General features: G+C 44.8%; 1 protein-coding gene across 5 annotated transcripts in view; it reads right to left on the bottom strand.

Annotated features, from left to right (window-relative positions):
* The window catches only part of pcdh7b (protocadherin 7b), a 106,966-nt gene that overhangs the window by 55,664 nt on the left and 34,465 nt on the right, over window positions 1-16,837 (bottom strand). For 2 of the 5 annotated variants that reach the window (XM_034106355.2, XM_034106358.2), the window contains exon 2: window positions 2,171-2,390. The exons of 2 other annotated variants lie outside the window; for them this stretch is intronic. In XM_034106355.2, the coding sequence (XP_033962246.1) occupies window positions 2,171-2,390 (220 nt within the window). The remainder of the gene's footprint in view (window positions 1-2,170; window positions 2,391-16,837) is intronic. One more of the 5 variants, XM_034106356.2, reaches the window with a different exon arrangement.

The following is a 16,837-nucleotide window of genomic DNA, read 5'->3' as shown; positions in this document are numbered from 1 at the left end:
TTCATATAAAGCCGTGCCGATGGTGTGTGTGTGTGTGCGAGCTGGCTCCAACACAAGGGGGAACGCTAATGACTGTAGTTAGCATCCCTCAAGAGGCTGGAGCACTTTGCCAATATTTGCCCTAACCTTAGATGATTGCATTTACTTTGGTCTTAGGTATTTAGCTGATGCCCTTCTCCACGGTGACCTAAAGTGAGCAAGTGGAGGCTCAGCTTCTTCCTCAAGGACACTTTAACAGCAGACATGTAGCTAATTTATTTTAAGCATTAGATGAGCTGTCGGTCCACAAGGCCACCCAGGTGCTTCAACCGTAGATTACATCTCATCATAGCCTCAGAGAAGAAACGTTAAGCATTGTATAAATATGCTGCAAGAGATTTCCGAGGTTGCTTTGAGTTTAAAAAAAACGTGTTTAACAAAACTGGTCGACGTTCACGTGCACTCGCTTTATACAGCATGCCGTCACACACACACCATTTGAGCTGATCCCACTAAAGATAGCGAGCAGCAGCCTCGCATGTTGTTTCTCTTGGATGGAGACTGATTCATATATTGACCTTGACTCTGTTCCTCCAACAAATCTCCTCTAAAGCGGCAGTGTACTTTGTAACAGTACCCGCAGAAACCGTGGAAACATGAGAATTAACAACATATGTGCACTGAGCTGAAGCCCAAGCGAATGGGGATTAAATTACCATTTTATTTTAGGTCATTGTAAAACATTTCACATTGGACAATATGTTATGATACATGGGCTTCTTTATTGGTCTATATGCTATGTTTGATTGACAGGCTGATTACACGTTGCATCTAACTGGGTGTTCCACTAGTGGCGGTCCCTGTCCTGACTTTAAGTGGAGACTAAATGGAAATGAGTCTTTTAATTGCGTCTAATTTGGCCAATAAAGAGTGCCCATTGTCTGAAAATAGGACATTATAAGTACCCTCCAGGTAGCCCTATCTGCTCATAACAAAGTGGTTACAATGTCTTTTAATCTGTTAAGGCCAAAAGTCCAGAGAGCTCGCTGTGGGCACCGGCGTAACTGCCTGTTTGAAGAGCACATCTGTCTGCTTTGCTTGACCTTCTACCTAGTGTTTGGGGTCATTGCGAACCTACGATGTACCATCTCCCGAAAGGGTGCGGACACAGCGGAACAATACTTGTTGACCCTTCTGATCTGAGATAAGTTAAGACATCATCTCTGAAATGGCTCCATCTTAACAGAGAGGATGTGAATCTTTAAGCCATTTGAATATCCTTATCCTAAGCTGCAGTGGGGAAGCCTCTGCACTTAGGCTTAGCGCTCTCGAGACAGCTCCTCCTTGTTAAGCATCGCCTCAGACTCCGAGACTATGAATGGGACCATTAGCCCCATCTCTCACTGCACACCCAGATACACACACTTGCTCAGATGCTGGTCTTGGTAGGACACTGGCTTAGTTGAGCTGTGAGAAGATGCTGCAAGTGGAGATGCAGCAGTAAAACCAGGAGTGTACAATAGGCTCCCACTCGCTCTTGACGACACTCTTCTTACGTTGCAACCTACAGAAGATCAGCCCATTATCTCCCGCACGAAGACAAATAAAGTCCTTTATAACGGCCTCAAGTCAGCACGCATTGCAAATCAATAAAGCTACTATACTATAAAACAATTGAAGTAGGGTATTTACCCCCTATTCAAACCCACATGAACGAAACCCAATAGGAATTGTAAGGAACATAGCTGCAAACTAAAAGGAGAAAGACGGCCTGAAACGTGTTGATCTTAAAGAATATATCTGTTTCATATAATCCCCCGTAGCGCCTTTGATCAAATAAGCCGCCTGTTTCTGGAAACAGAACCGTAGGTTTTATAATAAATCTCACACCCTGTCTTCACATGATGATACTTTTGTGAAAGGGCTTTAGCTTTCACAAAAGTATCCTCTGCATCACAACCTCAACACACTACAGAACTACAAAAAACAAAAATGTCCGAGCCAAAAACACCTAAGGAAAGGTCTACTCTGTACCAAACGTTAAAAAGGACAGAACCTCACATGTGTGTGTATGTTTCTGACACTCTCTACCGTTGGGCTTGCTACTGTGATTGAATGCACTAGGAAGTATCTACGTGTGTGTTTCCTGTATCTTATCGCTTTCTTAATCTTCTTTAGTGTTTGCCCCTACCATTTTCCAAGTGCTCTGCCTCACCGACACTGCCATCCGGCGTTGTCCTCTCGTAGCTGTCCTCGGGCAGGGGAAGGGCGCCCAGCCGGGGGCCCGACGAACTCTTGCTGCTGGGCGTCTCTGACTCGTCCAGGCCGCTGTCGTAGCAGCTCTGCAGCGATCCCTGCTGGTGAGGGTCCTGGGGCTGGCTCACCACCGAGAAGGTCACACGGCGAAACGGCTACAAGAGAAACCAAACGGCCGGGCGTCACTATAAAAGGGACTGTTGTACTTTTATTGTTTGACGACAGGTTCGATCTTCTGGATTTTGGAAAGAGATTTCGGGTCAGGGTGGTGGAGAAATAGGTTAGAAAAAAGGAGGCAGGGGTAAGGAGACTTGGAGGAATCATTAGGAGTGGTATAAATGTGCTAGTAGATGTTAAGGGCACAACCATTAGAGCTTACATACATCTCCAAGCTAGCTGTGATGGCGCCTTCCTGACCCAACACAAAGACACTCAATCTACAATCTGTTCTATCACAACCTTTTTTCACCTCGAACCAGGTCATCTCCTCTCACCCTGAAATCTATCAATAGCAATACGTTGTAATGGGGACAGGGCGTGAGACTGTACAAAAAGGAAGATTTCACAAGCTTGTGTGAAGCTCAGGGGACCAAGACCACAACGGACTAAACGTGTTTGTTAGATAAAGAAAAGGAGGGGAAAACGCTCCGGCCTCATTTACTTGTTTATTTGCCCATTAAAAAGACGACAAAGTGAACAAGCGTCCGACTCCAAGTCTGATTCCACTCCGCAGAGCGAAAGCACAAAGACCAGTGTGTACAAATAGGGATTGTGTGAGCCTCACATGCGCACACACAAAAGCTTTTTGCTAGACGAGTTGTGGGTTAACAATCTAAATAAGTGTAGCCGGCTCAAACACATTATGGAGCAGTGTCCGCGGTTAAGCTGTAACAGGGCATGTCATTAAATCGGAGGCCTATGCTTACAGTCTGTTTGCCTTCCTCCCCTCAGCATCTCTCAATCCCTGTCTGAGCATTGTACAAAGGTAATGGCAGTTGGGAGGGAGGGGGGGGGGAGAGGGAGAATGAGCATGAGGCGAGGAATGGAAGATCGGGTTTGGTCATTACCAGAATGAATGGCATTACAAATGGCTCGTACCATTCATTAATTAGATACACACACAGTGTGAACCCAACCCATTGCTGGACCTCATCACTTGTTCTTCTGCTTTTTCCTCCCCCCCTCCCCCACCTCCTTCCTCTTGTTCAATCATAACAATATTAAATAAGACAAAAGCCCATTACTCAAACATGGTGTCTTTCTCTCTCCATCTCCTATTAGCAGATGGTCTCACCCGATGAGGTGAAATCTGCTATCAGCCACTGTGATCGGTAACGGCGTCTTTCATTTCTACATCTATCCACCCCCCTCTCCTGCCATCATTCCATCTGAGAGGCTGATACCAACACATCCTGTCAAGCTCTTATCATGTGTACATCTTCAGAAATAGAGTGACAGATGACGTGTAAGCACACATACACACAGATACAGGCAAGATCTCCGCATGTCACCAGGAAGGTGAACTTATTGGTTATTTTGTCATCCTTTCGTACTTACTGTAAGCATATCGGACTCTCTGCCAGGCACATGCCATGAAAAAATGACTTTTTGATAATGGAAATTCCCACAAGCCACTGGGAGAAAAAACAATTTGCTTGCTTTTGCTGCTTGTATGGAAATGTGCATTTATTTATATATTTCTGCCCAGTTTCTATTTCTCTGGCTGGCTAGCACAGCATCTTGGCAATAAATCATGTTTCCATGTAATTACAATCAACACTCAACAAATTAATTGGTATAAATATTCATGTGAATTTCACTCGGATAGTCAAACATTTGTTGCGTAATTAAAATCGGGGCCCAGAAGGAAAACTGCTCTCAATAAGTGCAATAACACTTGAAGAGATGCTGAGATATTAAAACCATATTTTTTTTAATTTTTGTTTGTTTTACTGAAACACTTGTTTGGTGTGAGGTGTGTGTTAACAAATCCCACAGCTTGCGTGTCGACGGAAAAGAAAGTACTTTGTCTGGATCAGATTCAGTGGAGTGCCACACTCCTTGGGAAACACGCTTTTCTAATGATACAAATTAAACCACTGTTGCCTAATGAATTGCTGGCGAGACTGTCGCAAAGAAAAGAAACATTTGAGCAGGCGCGCACCGGGGGGAAATTGAGTTTGGGAGAGAGGAAATAAGCTGACGGGAAGAAAAGAAAAAAGTTAAATGAACAAATAGATTTTATTCACCTGAATGTCTCCTTATTTTCACTGGAGGGAGAGCAAGATGGAAGAGTCGGAGGGAGAAAAAAAAGCTAATTTGTTTGCAGACCAGAAATGGAGTTCATGCCGAGATCGCCAGAGGCTTTGGATTAGAATCTGCAGCAACCACCGTCTGCACAGCGACCTTCGCTCCCTTCATTCTGTGTCTTTTCAATACATGAATACAATAAAAAGCGATCCTTTCTTTGTCATTTTCTCTCTTATATTTGCGTGTGCGTGCAAGTCTCAGTGTGTCTAAGAAGTAGCCAGGGAACACAAATGAATTGTCCAAATGCCATGTGACATTACATATGCTTTTCTCTCTCTCTTTCAAGTTTTCAATTGGGAATAATTGAAGGGTTTGTCACATGGCCAAACCACAGGGAAAATTAACAAAATGATCTGCCATACACACACAAGCTATCCGGGTTGAAGGCTTGGGGTTTGCTGCCCCGGAGATACTTTAATGCATGAGCAATTGCCAGGGAGATTTTCCATGTGAGACATAAAAGCAAGCTGTGGGTGTTGCAGTGAAAACGTTCCCCTCGCTGTCTGTTCATGCTGTCATGTGGCACAGAACTGTCCCCCTCTCCCCAGATACTTGTCACTTTCAGACCCGGTGTTTTTGTAAAGCCTGGCTGAGTACATACCCATTGCTATCCCTCTACTTCCCACACTGACCTGCCTGCCCTCATGGTACGCTCAGCTGTCAATCAATCTAGCAGCGAGCACACTTACATTCCCACTCCCATTTAACTTTAAAGGACAGATCCTATTTCTGAAGAAAAAAGATGACTTACGACCCAATACAGTTTGTTTAACTGTCTTCTATGTCATTTTAAACACTTGGATTTAGAGATCATGAAAAACGTAGCAACACCTCATCAAATCACTTTATGCATAAAGTCAATAGCTAACGCTGCGTCCTGCCAGAGAGTGGCCAAGCATTCAGTGTATGGCTTTTATTACAAGTTAGCACCAGTTTGCTTTATATGTACCAGATGCCGGGACCCATTTAGGAGGGGCCGCTTTGGGGTGCGCCTGTGATTGAAAGCCAGCTGTGACAGCCACGGGTGATTGAGCAAATCCGTCATCCCAAAAAATGAACAATGCAAACAAGCCACAGGTTTACTGGGAGCTCTGGCCGAAGCTCGCCCGGGCCTTTTTCTGGACGCTAAAGGGGAAACACATGGGACTGACGGACAATAAAAACAGGGCCTTGCCACTCTTGTCAATAATGTGTGACCTTTCTGATTTGATTTTCATTTCCTTCCCCCTCCCCCTTTTGAAGCGTTGAGCCACTGTCAGCATCGCTCTGTTTCAACCTTGTTTTTTCTCCCAGCAAATCATGAATGGGTAACAGATTGTTTCGAGGTTGAGTGCTCTGCCTTGACATGAAACCTCAGAGTTATGCATCTCAATGGCACTAGTCAAGGCACATTACTTAAGGCTATGCAGTAGCTTTCATGCCAAGTATTTTCTAAAAGTTCTCCATATCAGATCTCCAATTATCGTCCCATTTGGCACGCTTAATGTCACTCGTGATACATTCTATGTATAGAACACACAATGGTGACTGTGTGTATGCTCGACTGCAACAACTCGTCCACCGAGGAAGCCTTTTGAACTCGTTCTCTCTGGTTGTCTGGTTTTATAATTAAGCCCACCTTCACCAGAGCCTCCGGGTGGTTTGAAGGATAATGAAACGATGTAGGTAGGTCTGCTCAGAAAACACAGTGTGTGTCATTTCAGCTGTAAATACCTTTGGCGGGTGGCAGTGACCCACTACCGTGAACCACAGGAAGTCATTGTGGCAGGGCAGGACTGGGGGCGAGGGGAGCAAACGCAAACTGCAGGCCTAGTGTCTTATTGCAGTCAACCAAGAGAGATGGAGGGATACAGGGAGTGGAGTATGAGTAAGTGAGACGCGGATACGGATAAAGAGGCCATTCGAATGGGGGGGGAGTGAGAGAAGGGTCTGACACATGAGTATGGCCATGATTGCCAAAAGTGCCAGTCTGTAATTAAGAAGCCATGTTTCATTTTTAATGGGCAACTAGACAGCGACCTGCGATACGCCACCTGAGACGCCCAGAAAGTGCCAAATAGCCACGCTACACCAAGCAACATACCTGCCAGGGTCTTACATTGCATTAGCCTAATTGCGGACGCTCTGCGTTGTTAAGTTTAAATGCAGGCGAAGCTGTAACTCCAGTACTGATGAATTAAGAAGATTGCCCTCAAGGTGAATGTCTGACTGGAAATCGATTGGAATCTGATCAGGCTGGATTCAAGTTTTGTTTGGGTGCTTAATTACGATGCAATGCTTAGCTAAGCTAGTTTGCTGTCTGGCATTGGTAGTCACAAACAAGAAAGGTATCATTCGGATGGGCTCTCAGGTAAGTTGACAAGGTGGATTTCAAAAAGGCTTTCTGTTAGGGCCGAGTAAGATGTGGGAATTCTGGGGGAGATGTGGATGGAGCTTTGTTAGTGCAACCGCCTGCAGAGGCTCAGGTATCATGTTCGAGTCTGACTGATAGTGTTGGCCCTGTCAAGCTCCAGTGCTTCTCTTCACTTCCTCACATTCCCCCTGTCTTCTTCAAGCTTCTCTCCTCCTCACATATTCCTCCCAGGTCATTTGGGATGAAGAGGAAAAACCAGGGTAACATTTCCAAAGAACACCCAAGACTCGCGGAAGAAAAAAAGAGAATAAAGCATAGCCGAGATAAAAGCGGCTCTTGCGAGTTCAGTGTCTGATATTTCCAACATTCCAATATTGTCTTCTGATTCAACAAAGATGCAAACAGTGTTTTATTTTTCTTGTTCTTGTCTGCTGAGTTTGAGAATAAGTCGTTTTTTGTTCACATCCTTTAGACAGCTGCTCTCACAAGGGCGCCCAGATGCCTGTTCCTCCCTTTTAATAATGGATTGGAATATAATAAGAGATAAGACAGATTTGAATGCTGATCGCTCATTTAAAAACGAGTCAGGTAGATACGATCCGCATGGGTCCAAAGCTTGATAATAACATTTTTTAAACACCTTTAAAAATACTTTTATTACAGGAGGTGCAGACATTACGGGCAACACATCACACAGCCTCGTTAAGAGTTGATGATGCCATTAGCACTCTCTTGTCGATCTTTAAACTATGAGTATTTTTTTACCCTTCCCTTTAACCATGTGGTCGTTTTATGATCTGACCACGCACCGATCAATAGGATGTCCTTCAGCGCTTGTTCACTGGCTTTCTCTTGAGTCTTTACTGACCCTTTATTGCCCTCTTAGGCAGTAGAGAAAGCTGTATAAATATAATATGTGCTGCAGTCAGAAAAGTCTATTCAATCATTTCAAAAAGACAGCAGGACACCCAAACCATGAACTCCCTTATGCTTCCGATGATTGCATGGTTGGGTTATCGCATAAAAAGTTATTGCTATGCACAAAAACTCTTCTGAAAGAACGCTTGAGGGACGCATTCTTAGTCGCAGAACTCGAAAATATGCAAAAGTTGGAGAGAGCCTAAGAACAGAACAAATAAAGGGAAATGGATGATAAGAAATTAGAAAGTGGGCCTCCTTCCATCCCAAGCTTCGTTTTCTGTCTTCATCCACACCCCCGTTTTCTCTTTCCTTTACCCAGTGTGTTGGGAATGCCTTTGGAGGAGTGCCACAGTTAGCGCTTTCTTATTAGCATGCACCCCATGTGCACTGCCGAGAGTCAGACCCGCAGAAAGGAAAAATAAATGGAGAGAAAAAGAAGATCACATGTGGTTACTTTCTTAAAGTCTGGTCTAAACTTTTAATTGCTCTTCAAGTGGCGGATTAGGCCATTGGTGTAACAGAGATACTATTCAGGGGGGATGCGTTTGAACATCTTCAGAAGCTTAGCCCAACCCCTGACCTGCTGTGAATGGCAAAAAGAAGAGTGTTTTGGTTGGTGGGGTGGGGGTGGCGGAGATGGGGGGGGGGGGCGGGGGTTGAGTGGCAGTGGATTAGCTTCAAGCTGACAAATAACACCCTTTGTGGGATTTTGCTGCTTTTCTGCTGGGCTGCAGGAACACCATCACAGCAAGCCTGGTGTCATGTAGCATGAGGCTAAAAGGGACATGAGAAAATGATACATGAAGGCTTCATAATTCATAACGGGAGTCTTGTCATTGTCGACCATATCACTAATGTATTTGCGTTCATTCTGTGGTAGGTTTTTTGCGAATTTCCACAGCGACATCCGCGTCTGTCAGCCGCGAATTATGTTACATCCTCTCATTATGAATGAATGGGGCCTATCCCGTGTCGCTTTGTTTGAGCCACTGCTGCTGACACAAGCGCTAGCAGACGCTTGGAAGGATTGTCAACCAAACCCCGACCCTGGTGTTGCTTACATAGAGTCTGCCGGCAAAATCTTGAGATCATCTTTCAAACTTTTTTTGAATTACACCCTTGTTTGAACTCCTACATCTGAATGGCATTCCATTTTCCGTACCCTGTGCTTGCGAGCAGGTGCATGCGAGCACCTCTTGTTGCTTATCTGAGCGAAAGTGCATGTGTCATGTCTTTGGCATTGTCATGTAATTTCACATGTCAACCAGCCGTCAGTTGATGTTCCCAGTTGTGGCATAGAGGTCGGTTGGGTATCGAGGTGTCGTGTTTGGGGATCCATCACAGCAGTGACTGCGATGCATCTGACCACCGGCCCACTACTGTCAGTTGTTGATGAGCCTGGGGCTGGCGCTAACGCTAGCTTGTTGTGACACAGGTCTGGATGTCAGCAGTAAGCATGACATGGCATCAACGGAGCCAAAGCGGCCAAATGCCAGAGTTGAGCACTCGCTGCCACAGTTATGAGAAACAGAAGCTCACTTGTTTTGCTACCTGTCCCATGCGAGCACAGATTTAGAAGAGATTTAGAAGCCTTCAAATGCTATATCTAAACAAGTTAATGTCAACGCCAAAAAGAAAGTGATAATATCTGAAGGAAAGGACACAGAAAGAAAAAGGCTGAGATAAGAGAGGGAGAAAGATAAATGATTCTTTATTTACCATCATGAGTCACTGACAGATAACCCGTGTTTAAGGGATCAGGGCTGCCATCCAAACAGGCAAAATAGAAGAGCGAGATAGATTGGGGGAGGTTAGAGAGCATATCCAGCGTATCCGCTAATGAGGCGTTCTATTTGTGTATGATCATGCAGGCATGTTTCATGGGTGGGATAAGTAGTGTGTGTCCTAGTGTGTCGCACATGTCCGTCCCTGTTTCTCTATGTGTGTTTAAATCCCCCCTCATTCAATAAGAATAGCACCACCAGGTGGCGCGTCTAATGAATGCCAACTGTATGTCCTGATCATATCACTGACATACACTTTCCTTACCGGTCCCATCCACCACCTGTTCCCGACAACATCAGCATAAGACAATTACCATCCATACAATAATGAAAGGAATTGCTACAAATGAGCAATTAGACCCTAATTTCAGGATGAATACGCTGACATTGAGAAGGGGGTGAATGGGGGGGTAGAAAAAAGCGAGGGTAAGAATCACTGCTAACGTGCTAACATGCTAAATTCTGGCGCAACATAATGGTTATAATAAATGGACTGGCTACACACACTGAGTTGCATATTTAACAGACTGACACTTGGCATTGCAGATGTGTCATGTCCCCCCTCCCTCCATCCCCATTCATCATCTCAACTGGTCCTCCTTATCTCCCAACTTCCCTCTCACCCCTATCTCTAGTCTCTGTCACTCTCGCCCCGCTCTTTCCCCTCCTTGCTATCTTTGCTGAGATCATGCAAGGTCAAACCTCCCTGACGTTTGATGGATGAAAATGGAATTAAGATGAAAGCATACTTTCATATAATGAAGATATGCGGCGGGAGATTAGGAAGCCGGTGAGGCTGCTGAGGTGCCGACCAAATTAATATTGAAATGTATGTGTGTTTGGCTCAGGCCCAGACAATCCCCATGTGTTATGTTCACCAGGGGGGCCAAAGTGGAAAACATAACAGAAATGTTAATAGTGTTTGAGGGATAGGGTAGTGGGAAAACTGTTCATCCGACAGTGTTCATTTTGTCAGATGCAGGAATGCAAAAATGAACTAGTGCACAACACAGCCATTCAGGAGCAGAGGGCAGCAAGAGGTTGTGTTGGGAGCATCAAGCATGCACCTGTAGGGCTTTGTGTGTGACGTTCAAAGATTACATCTGTAGAAATCACATAGGATGTTTAAAGCATGTTTGCCTATTCAGATATTGACTTTAAAAGGCATATGTTATACATCTCAACAATCTTCCCCATCTCAGCAGTTCTAAAGGGTGTATCAGTGCATGCATGATGGAGGAGCATGTTGTAGAAGATAGGCGAAAGCGATAAGGCCCCGTGCCTCAGAAGGCATCAACGACATACAGTCTATCAAGCCTCAGTATCACTGTCTGATGACGGCGATATAAACACTAATCCGACTGTAAAATAGTCCTCTCCTCCAAGGCACTCCTTTGAGTGCTCTTAGTTAGCAACGTCCCAGCTTACGAAACAAATACATTGTGCTCTTAAGGTCTCATGTTCAGCTCCAGCCCTATTAGATCTCATTACTCAGTTGTTGACTGGGCAGCCATTTTGGGGCAGCTAATGGGAAATTTGATAATGGCGTCCGGTTGTTTTGGTCCCCACTGTCACGAGTTCTCCAGCACTCTGCTGGCAGTGGCACTTGTTAAGGGGGCTCAGGAGTGTCGGAAAAACACAATTAACAGTGCAGCTTGTTTGTTCCCTCTTGTATTTCTGCCCAATAAGTCAAAATAATGCAGAAAAACATTTGGAGGAGGAGTACAAGAGAAATGCGTCGTTCAATTTGGCCCTGTTTTTCTCCTCGCTAAGCCGCAAGCTGTTCTCCAATTATTGAATAAGAAAGAGGGGGAAATGTGGTCAGGTTACATGGGAGATGCCAACAAAGAAGCTCTTTGTTAAGACATTAAGTGAACAGGCAAATTGCAGAAAATATTAGCTTTTTCTCAACCTTAATGAAAAGTTACAGAGAGGTCATTGAGGCATTATTACTGGACACTGTGCCTGCATTCCGGTGAGCTCTGAAACAGTGTACCAATGCCTCTCTGCCGTCAAAAAGTGAGTGTGTGTGTGAGTTTCACCTATCACCTTACCGGCAGCTGGTATCCTAGGAATAAAATAACCGCTGCAGCGGAGGCAGAAGATGAAGGGGAACACTGGGTGGGATTGTGGCGGCGGTGTGCTGGGTTAGCAGATGGAACGGATCCTGTGTCTCGTTGAAATACCCCCCCCTCCCACCTACCTGCCTACTTTATCCATGGTGCAGGTGAAAGCACCTAACTGTATTCATGACCCCCCCCCATCCTCCTCCTACTTCTAATCAGGAATAGGACAGAAATGAGAGGACAGGGAGCTTTGAGGGGGGAAAAGGGAAAATAATGGATGCTATTGAAGAAACCTAAGCTAGCGGAGATAGATAACCCGAACTCACACACGCACACACACACACACACACACACACACACACACACACACACACACACACACACACACACACACGCAGACTTCTTGAAGGAGCTGCTGTTTCTAGGGTAGCTAGTGAGTGACTCAAAGATGGTTATTGATTAAAGTGACATTGGCGTGACAGATAATGGTGACGAGTGGAAAGGCGGCTAGTGCATCACATGCGGCATCATCAAGGATCTATGATGCTGGATCAATATGGCAGCATGGTTGGCGATATGTGTTTTATTTTTTGGGGCTTTTCTGCAGCCTTGTGGATTTTCAGCCAGAACAGGGAAAAATGCTTTTCTGTCTCCAACTCTTTTTTCCCCTCTTTTTCATTTTCTCCATCTTGCATTCTTTGTCACCGAGCCACAACAGAGCCGCTTGGAAAAAGAAAAAAAAACATCAAAACTCAAGGCCATAATTGAGGCTGTCCCATAAAAAGACAAAACATCCATTTAATTTGAGCTCGTATTACATTGCCATTGTTCTCTCTCTTTGATCTAAGAACAATGCCAGGATTCGCGCAGCTTCAAAACATATATACCTAGTTTCAGTATATATGAAAGAAATGCTAGCAGCGCAGCACAGCACCCCGCCACACTAATGATGGCCCTCATCAGGCTGGCTAATTTCACCCCCTGTGTAAATTGAGAGTTAGAGGTCATGGGGGGGGTTTGCTCTAGCTAAAACAATAATCACATCTCTAAAAAAAGATAAACAGCCGCTTGGCCCATATTTCTACACTAGCAAGTAGTTTGGATGTGTTTTATTTATTTGCAGTGTAGACTCGATTATTATGAATGTGGGGCATTGGAAGGGCAGGCTACAGTTTCTGTTATCCCCCATGTATTTACTTTGCCTCCCCTGCTCTTTACCCCAAAAGTCCCTCCGCCCCATCGCTGTGCCTCTGGCCCTCCTCTTCGGCCAGGATAAAAAGCAGGTCAGGCTAGCCAATTATTATAAACCAAAAAGACAAATTGAGGCCATTTGTGTTGGTATGCAACACATCGCCATCTGGTAGAAGCAGCAAACTTTTATTTTTAATGTTATTCCAGGGGGTAAACATGTGCCTATATATACTTCCAACCTCTGACATGGATTCTGAAGGAGTGGGTTTGATCAAGTTCAAGGTGTTTCTTTTTCCCCATGTGGTTTTATAATTGAGTGTTTCATCTGAAGCAACTCTTTTTACAGTGAATGAACTTTCTTGCTGTAGTCGTGCATGATCCACATGACAGTGCTGATGGTGTCTGAGTTATTTATTGAATTGTATCTGACATGTGCCAGGGACCAGCCGCATCCAGATGTGATCATCTCCATTACTTTGCTTGTTTTTCCAGCACCGATAACTTTTCATTTCTCATCCATCTGTCAGGAATATTACCCACCGAGTCATCCATCACCCTCCCAACCACTCCCTAATTCCCACGTCTCTCGCTCGGCTTATCTCCGTACTTTGTTGCTGAGGCGTAATACTAACAAGGTAGAGAAAGACGAATGGCGTGTTGGGTCGTAAATCCGCAGATAAGGTTAGCGGCGTGTATCGCATTACCGCTTTAGCCCGCGTTATACCGTGGAGGGAACTTTCCTCACACTCACATGCCTAAGCACACACGTGAATAAAGGTCCCTGTCATCCTTCCCAGTCTCCACTAATGAGTTCCATTTCATTCCCACATTCCATTACACGACCCTATCAACCTCAGCCGTGTTGAGTTGCAACGCCACCATCTCTCCGCTTCATCAGTGTGTCTCTCTCCTTCTCCCTCTATACGGTGCAGCTGATCTCCGTCGAGCCCTCGCAATCTAGTTAATATTTCATCAAGTGGGGAGTTTCACATCTGTAGGTCACATTCTGGGCCTTGGCAATTAGAAACTCAAACAGCGACCTGGCTTACTTCTTTCATTCTCCTTCTTCTCTTCACACATTTCTTTCAAAGGGAATTAACAATTTGAAATTAATTTGAGCCCCTCGCTGAAGTCCTCATGAGCGCAATCGCTGCGAGTGGCCGAGAGCAGGCGGACGGGTGAGAAGATGGTGGGTGGGGGGGTTGATGTGAAAGATTGAGTCAGATATATAGCGGACAGGCCCCCCCGATTCCACATGAATAAAATAGCGTTTCTGGTTTTAAAGTGTTGCTCAGCTAAATGAGAGACGACCGCAGTCATTAGCTTGAAACAGATTCTCTTTAGACATATCCCTCCATTAGGAAGCTAAAGATGTGATATCACCACGGTTTGCTTCACACGATGAACTCGAACCCACGGCTAATTACAGCCGCCCCAGTTTGTGTGATAATGTATTTGTGTTGATTGTTGTAACGAATTTGTAAGGGTGTGCCCTCTTCTTTTTGTTTGTGTGTAATTACATGTGCGCTCACTGAAGGACATCTGTGTATGCACATTAATGGCGTGTGGTGTGGGTCTTAAGTGCATGCTGGAATCCTCGGGTTTACCCTAGATACGCTATCCGAACTGGATTAACATGCAATGCCTCATTCATTGCAAGATCTTTGATTAACCCCGCCTACACCTCCCAGCATTAGAGGCTTAACAAAAGCATGCCCAGTCGTAGCATGTTCCCATTTCCAATAGAAACGCAACGAGACAACCTCAGGGCACTCCAACAATTCGGCATTGTAGCGAAATAACAATGTAGGATGTGATAAGAGATTTGATCAATGAGCCATTTGCCGTTGTTTCCACTAGGAAATCAACATGTGACTCTGGGATGGATTTAAGAAGATCACTGAGCCTTTATCTGCTTAAGATACTGTGTAGATAAACACGGAGAAAAAGCTCACCATGCTTTATAGAGCACTAACTAAAACCAATCTTAGTTAGTTAAGCCCTGTTTGATTCTTATGCCATGCAGGGGTTGGTCAGGAGGCTGTCTGTGTTGCTGACATTATTAGCAATGACCACTTAGAACCCTGACCCACAATGCACTCTAATACGTGACCTTGTGACCTTATTGTTGGCAGCCAGCTTAAAGCTAATACGTATTGATCTGTTGTTGGGGAAGGGAGTGCGTGGAGGGAGTGAGAAAGATATATGGACAGAATAAATGTTAAAATGCAACTAAAAAAATCACATTGGCAACTGAAGGTCCCTGCTGGGCTAATTTAAGCAGGCAAACAAGAGAGGCAGCCCAGCAATCTGGCAAAAATAAAAACCAATGCTCCCCACTGCAGCAAAGCCAACCAAGGCCATCACGCATGAAAAATAGCTCAAATCCACTGAATCTTTCTCGGTTGGTCTCAGCAAAACATTGCAATGCAAGCCAGTGAGCGCGCGTATTGAAATGAACAAGCCTTGCACCTTTTTTTTGTTGCAACTTTGATATGATATGTTGTACGCCAGATCCAGACACACCCATCCCACACGCAGCCCAGATCTGTCCATCAGCCATGTGTTTAGCCAACCTGAAAAAATCTGCCCCAATCAACACAGAAGCTGAGGCTTGTCAGTCACACATTAGCAGCCAAGTCACCAGGCAGAGGAGGAGATGAGGCTGAATGCTTATTAGTGACTGTGAAATCTTAGCCCCAAAGCTTCTCTTTGCATTCACAGGCTTCAGTCAGAAAGCACCATTCCTTTTCTTTTCTTTTTGCTCAAAATGATACTGGAGACGCCCGGGAAGGACTAGGCAGAGATTTTTATGTCCAGACCTTGATGTTGTTAGCACACGGATATATCCCACTATAACCCCCACTGTTACTGTAAGCATAAGAAAAGGAAATGGTTTAATGTAGTATGCTCTTAGAGATTAGGAGGCTTTCCTTTATCCCACGGAAATTAACTGAAGTGGACTGGAGGAATGCTGATTGGTTAGGTAGACGTAAGAACATTTGCTGTACATTTACATTAAAAAATCAGTGAATGGAAATTGTTCAACCCCGCAAGGTGGTAACACCATGTAAATGTGATCCTTCGTTATCCTAAAAAAAACGCTTGGACAGCTTAGAAGCGAGCACACATGAGCAGTTGTTTAAGAAAGAGCCCACACATGTCCTAACATTCATACTTTAATAAAAGCATACAACCACGCACGCCCCCTCCCGCATACACAACAATGCAAATCCGGCTCACATGTGCCCGCTCTTAGCCGATGGACGTAGCGTTTAAATGGATGTGACACTAAAACAGGCAGCATGGTTCGGATTGCGGCTGGTTCAGAATCACACTCCCTGTCTCTCCCGCTCTGTGCATCAATGTTGAAATAACGATGTCTTAACATATTTGTCAAACAGATGCAGCCACTTTACACTTGCTCGGGGAAGATGCAATATGCAGCGCTTTATGGGATTCTGTTTTTCTATAACGATGGACAGCAGCTGTCACTCAGAGCTTGACCGAATTTTAAAACACCCACACACTCCCGGGTCTGCTCAATAGTTGTCATGAGTCACAAGCAATTACTGCGATAATAGAGAAAAATACAAATGAAGGAAGAAAAGACGGAAGCATTAAATATGTATTAGATCAAACTGAGGCTTCTCAAATCTATACAGATTAGGTACTTGCAGAAAACAGGGCAGCGTAATCAAGATTGCAGGCTGAAAAACAAACCATATTTTTAGATTTGCCTCGCAGCCCAAGCATATGTGCTTTGGATTGGATTCCACCAGAAGCAGAGAGGCGCGTACCCCCGCTAGTATGTTTACACTTGTCCCCGCCTCTCGGTGTGTATCAACCCGAGGATTGACCATCAATCGCACACCGTCCGTGTTCAATCTGCTCATTGTTTGATCCAAGCAAGGCGGAGCCAAGTAATAAACAACTCTATCACAGAAGGGTTTTGCATACAAGAGAAAGGCAAAGAG

This window comes from Pseudochaenichthys georgianus, chromosome 18 (genome assembly GCF_902827115.2).
Source record: "Pseudochaenichthys georgianus chromosome 18, fPseGeo1.2, whole genome shotgun sequence".
Taxonomy (NCBI): domain Eukaryota; kingdom Metazoa; phylum Chordata; class Actinopteri; order Perciformes; family Channichthyidae; genus Pseudochaenichthys; species Pseudochaenichthys georgianus.
This window is presented reverse-complemented; position numbering and strand designations above follow the sequence as displayed.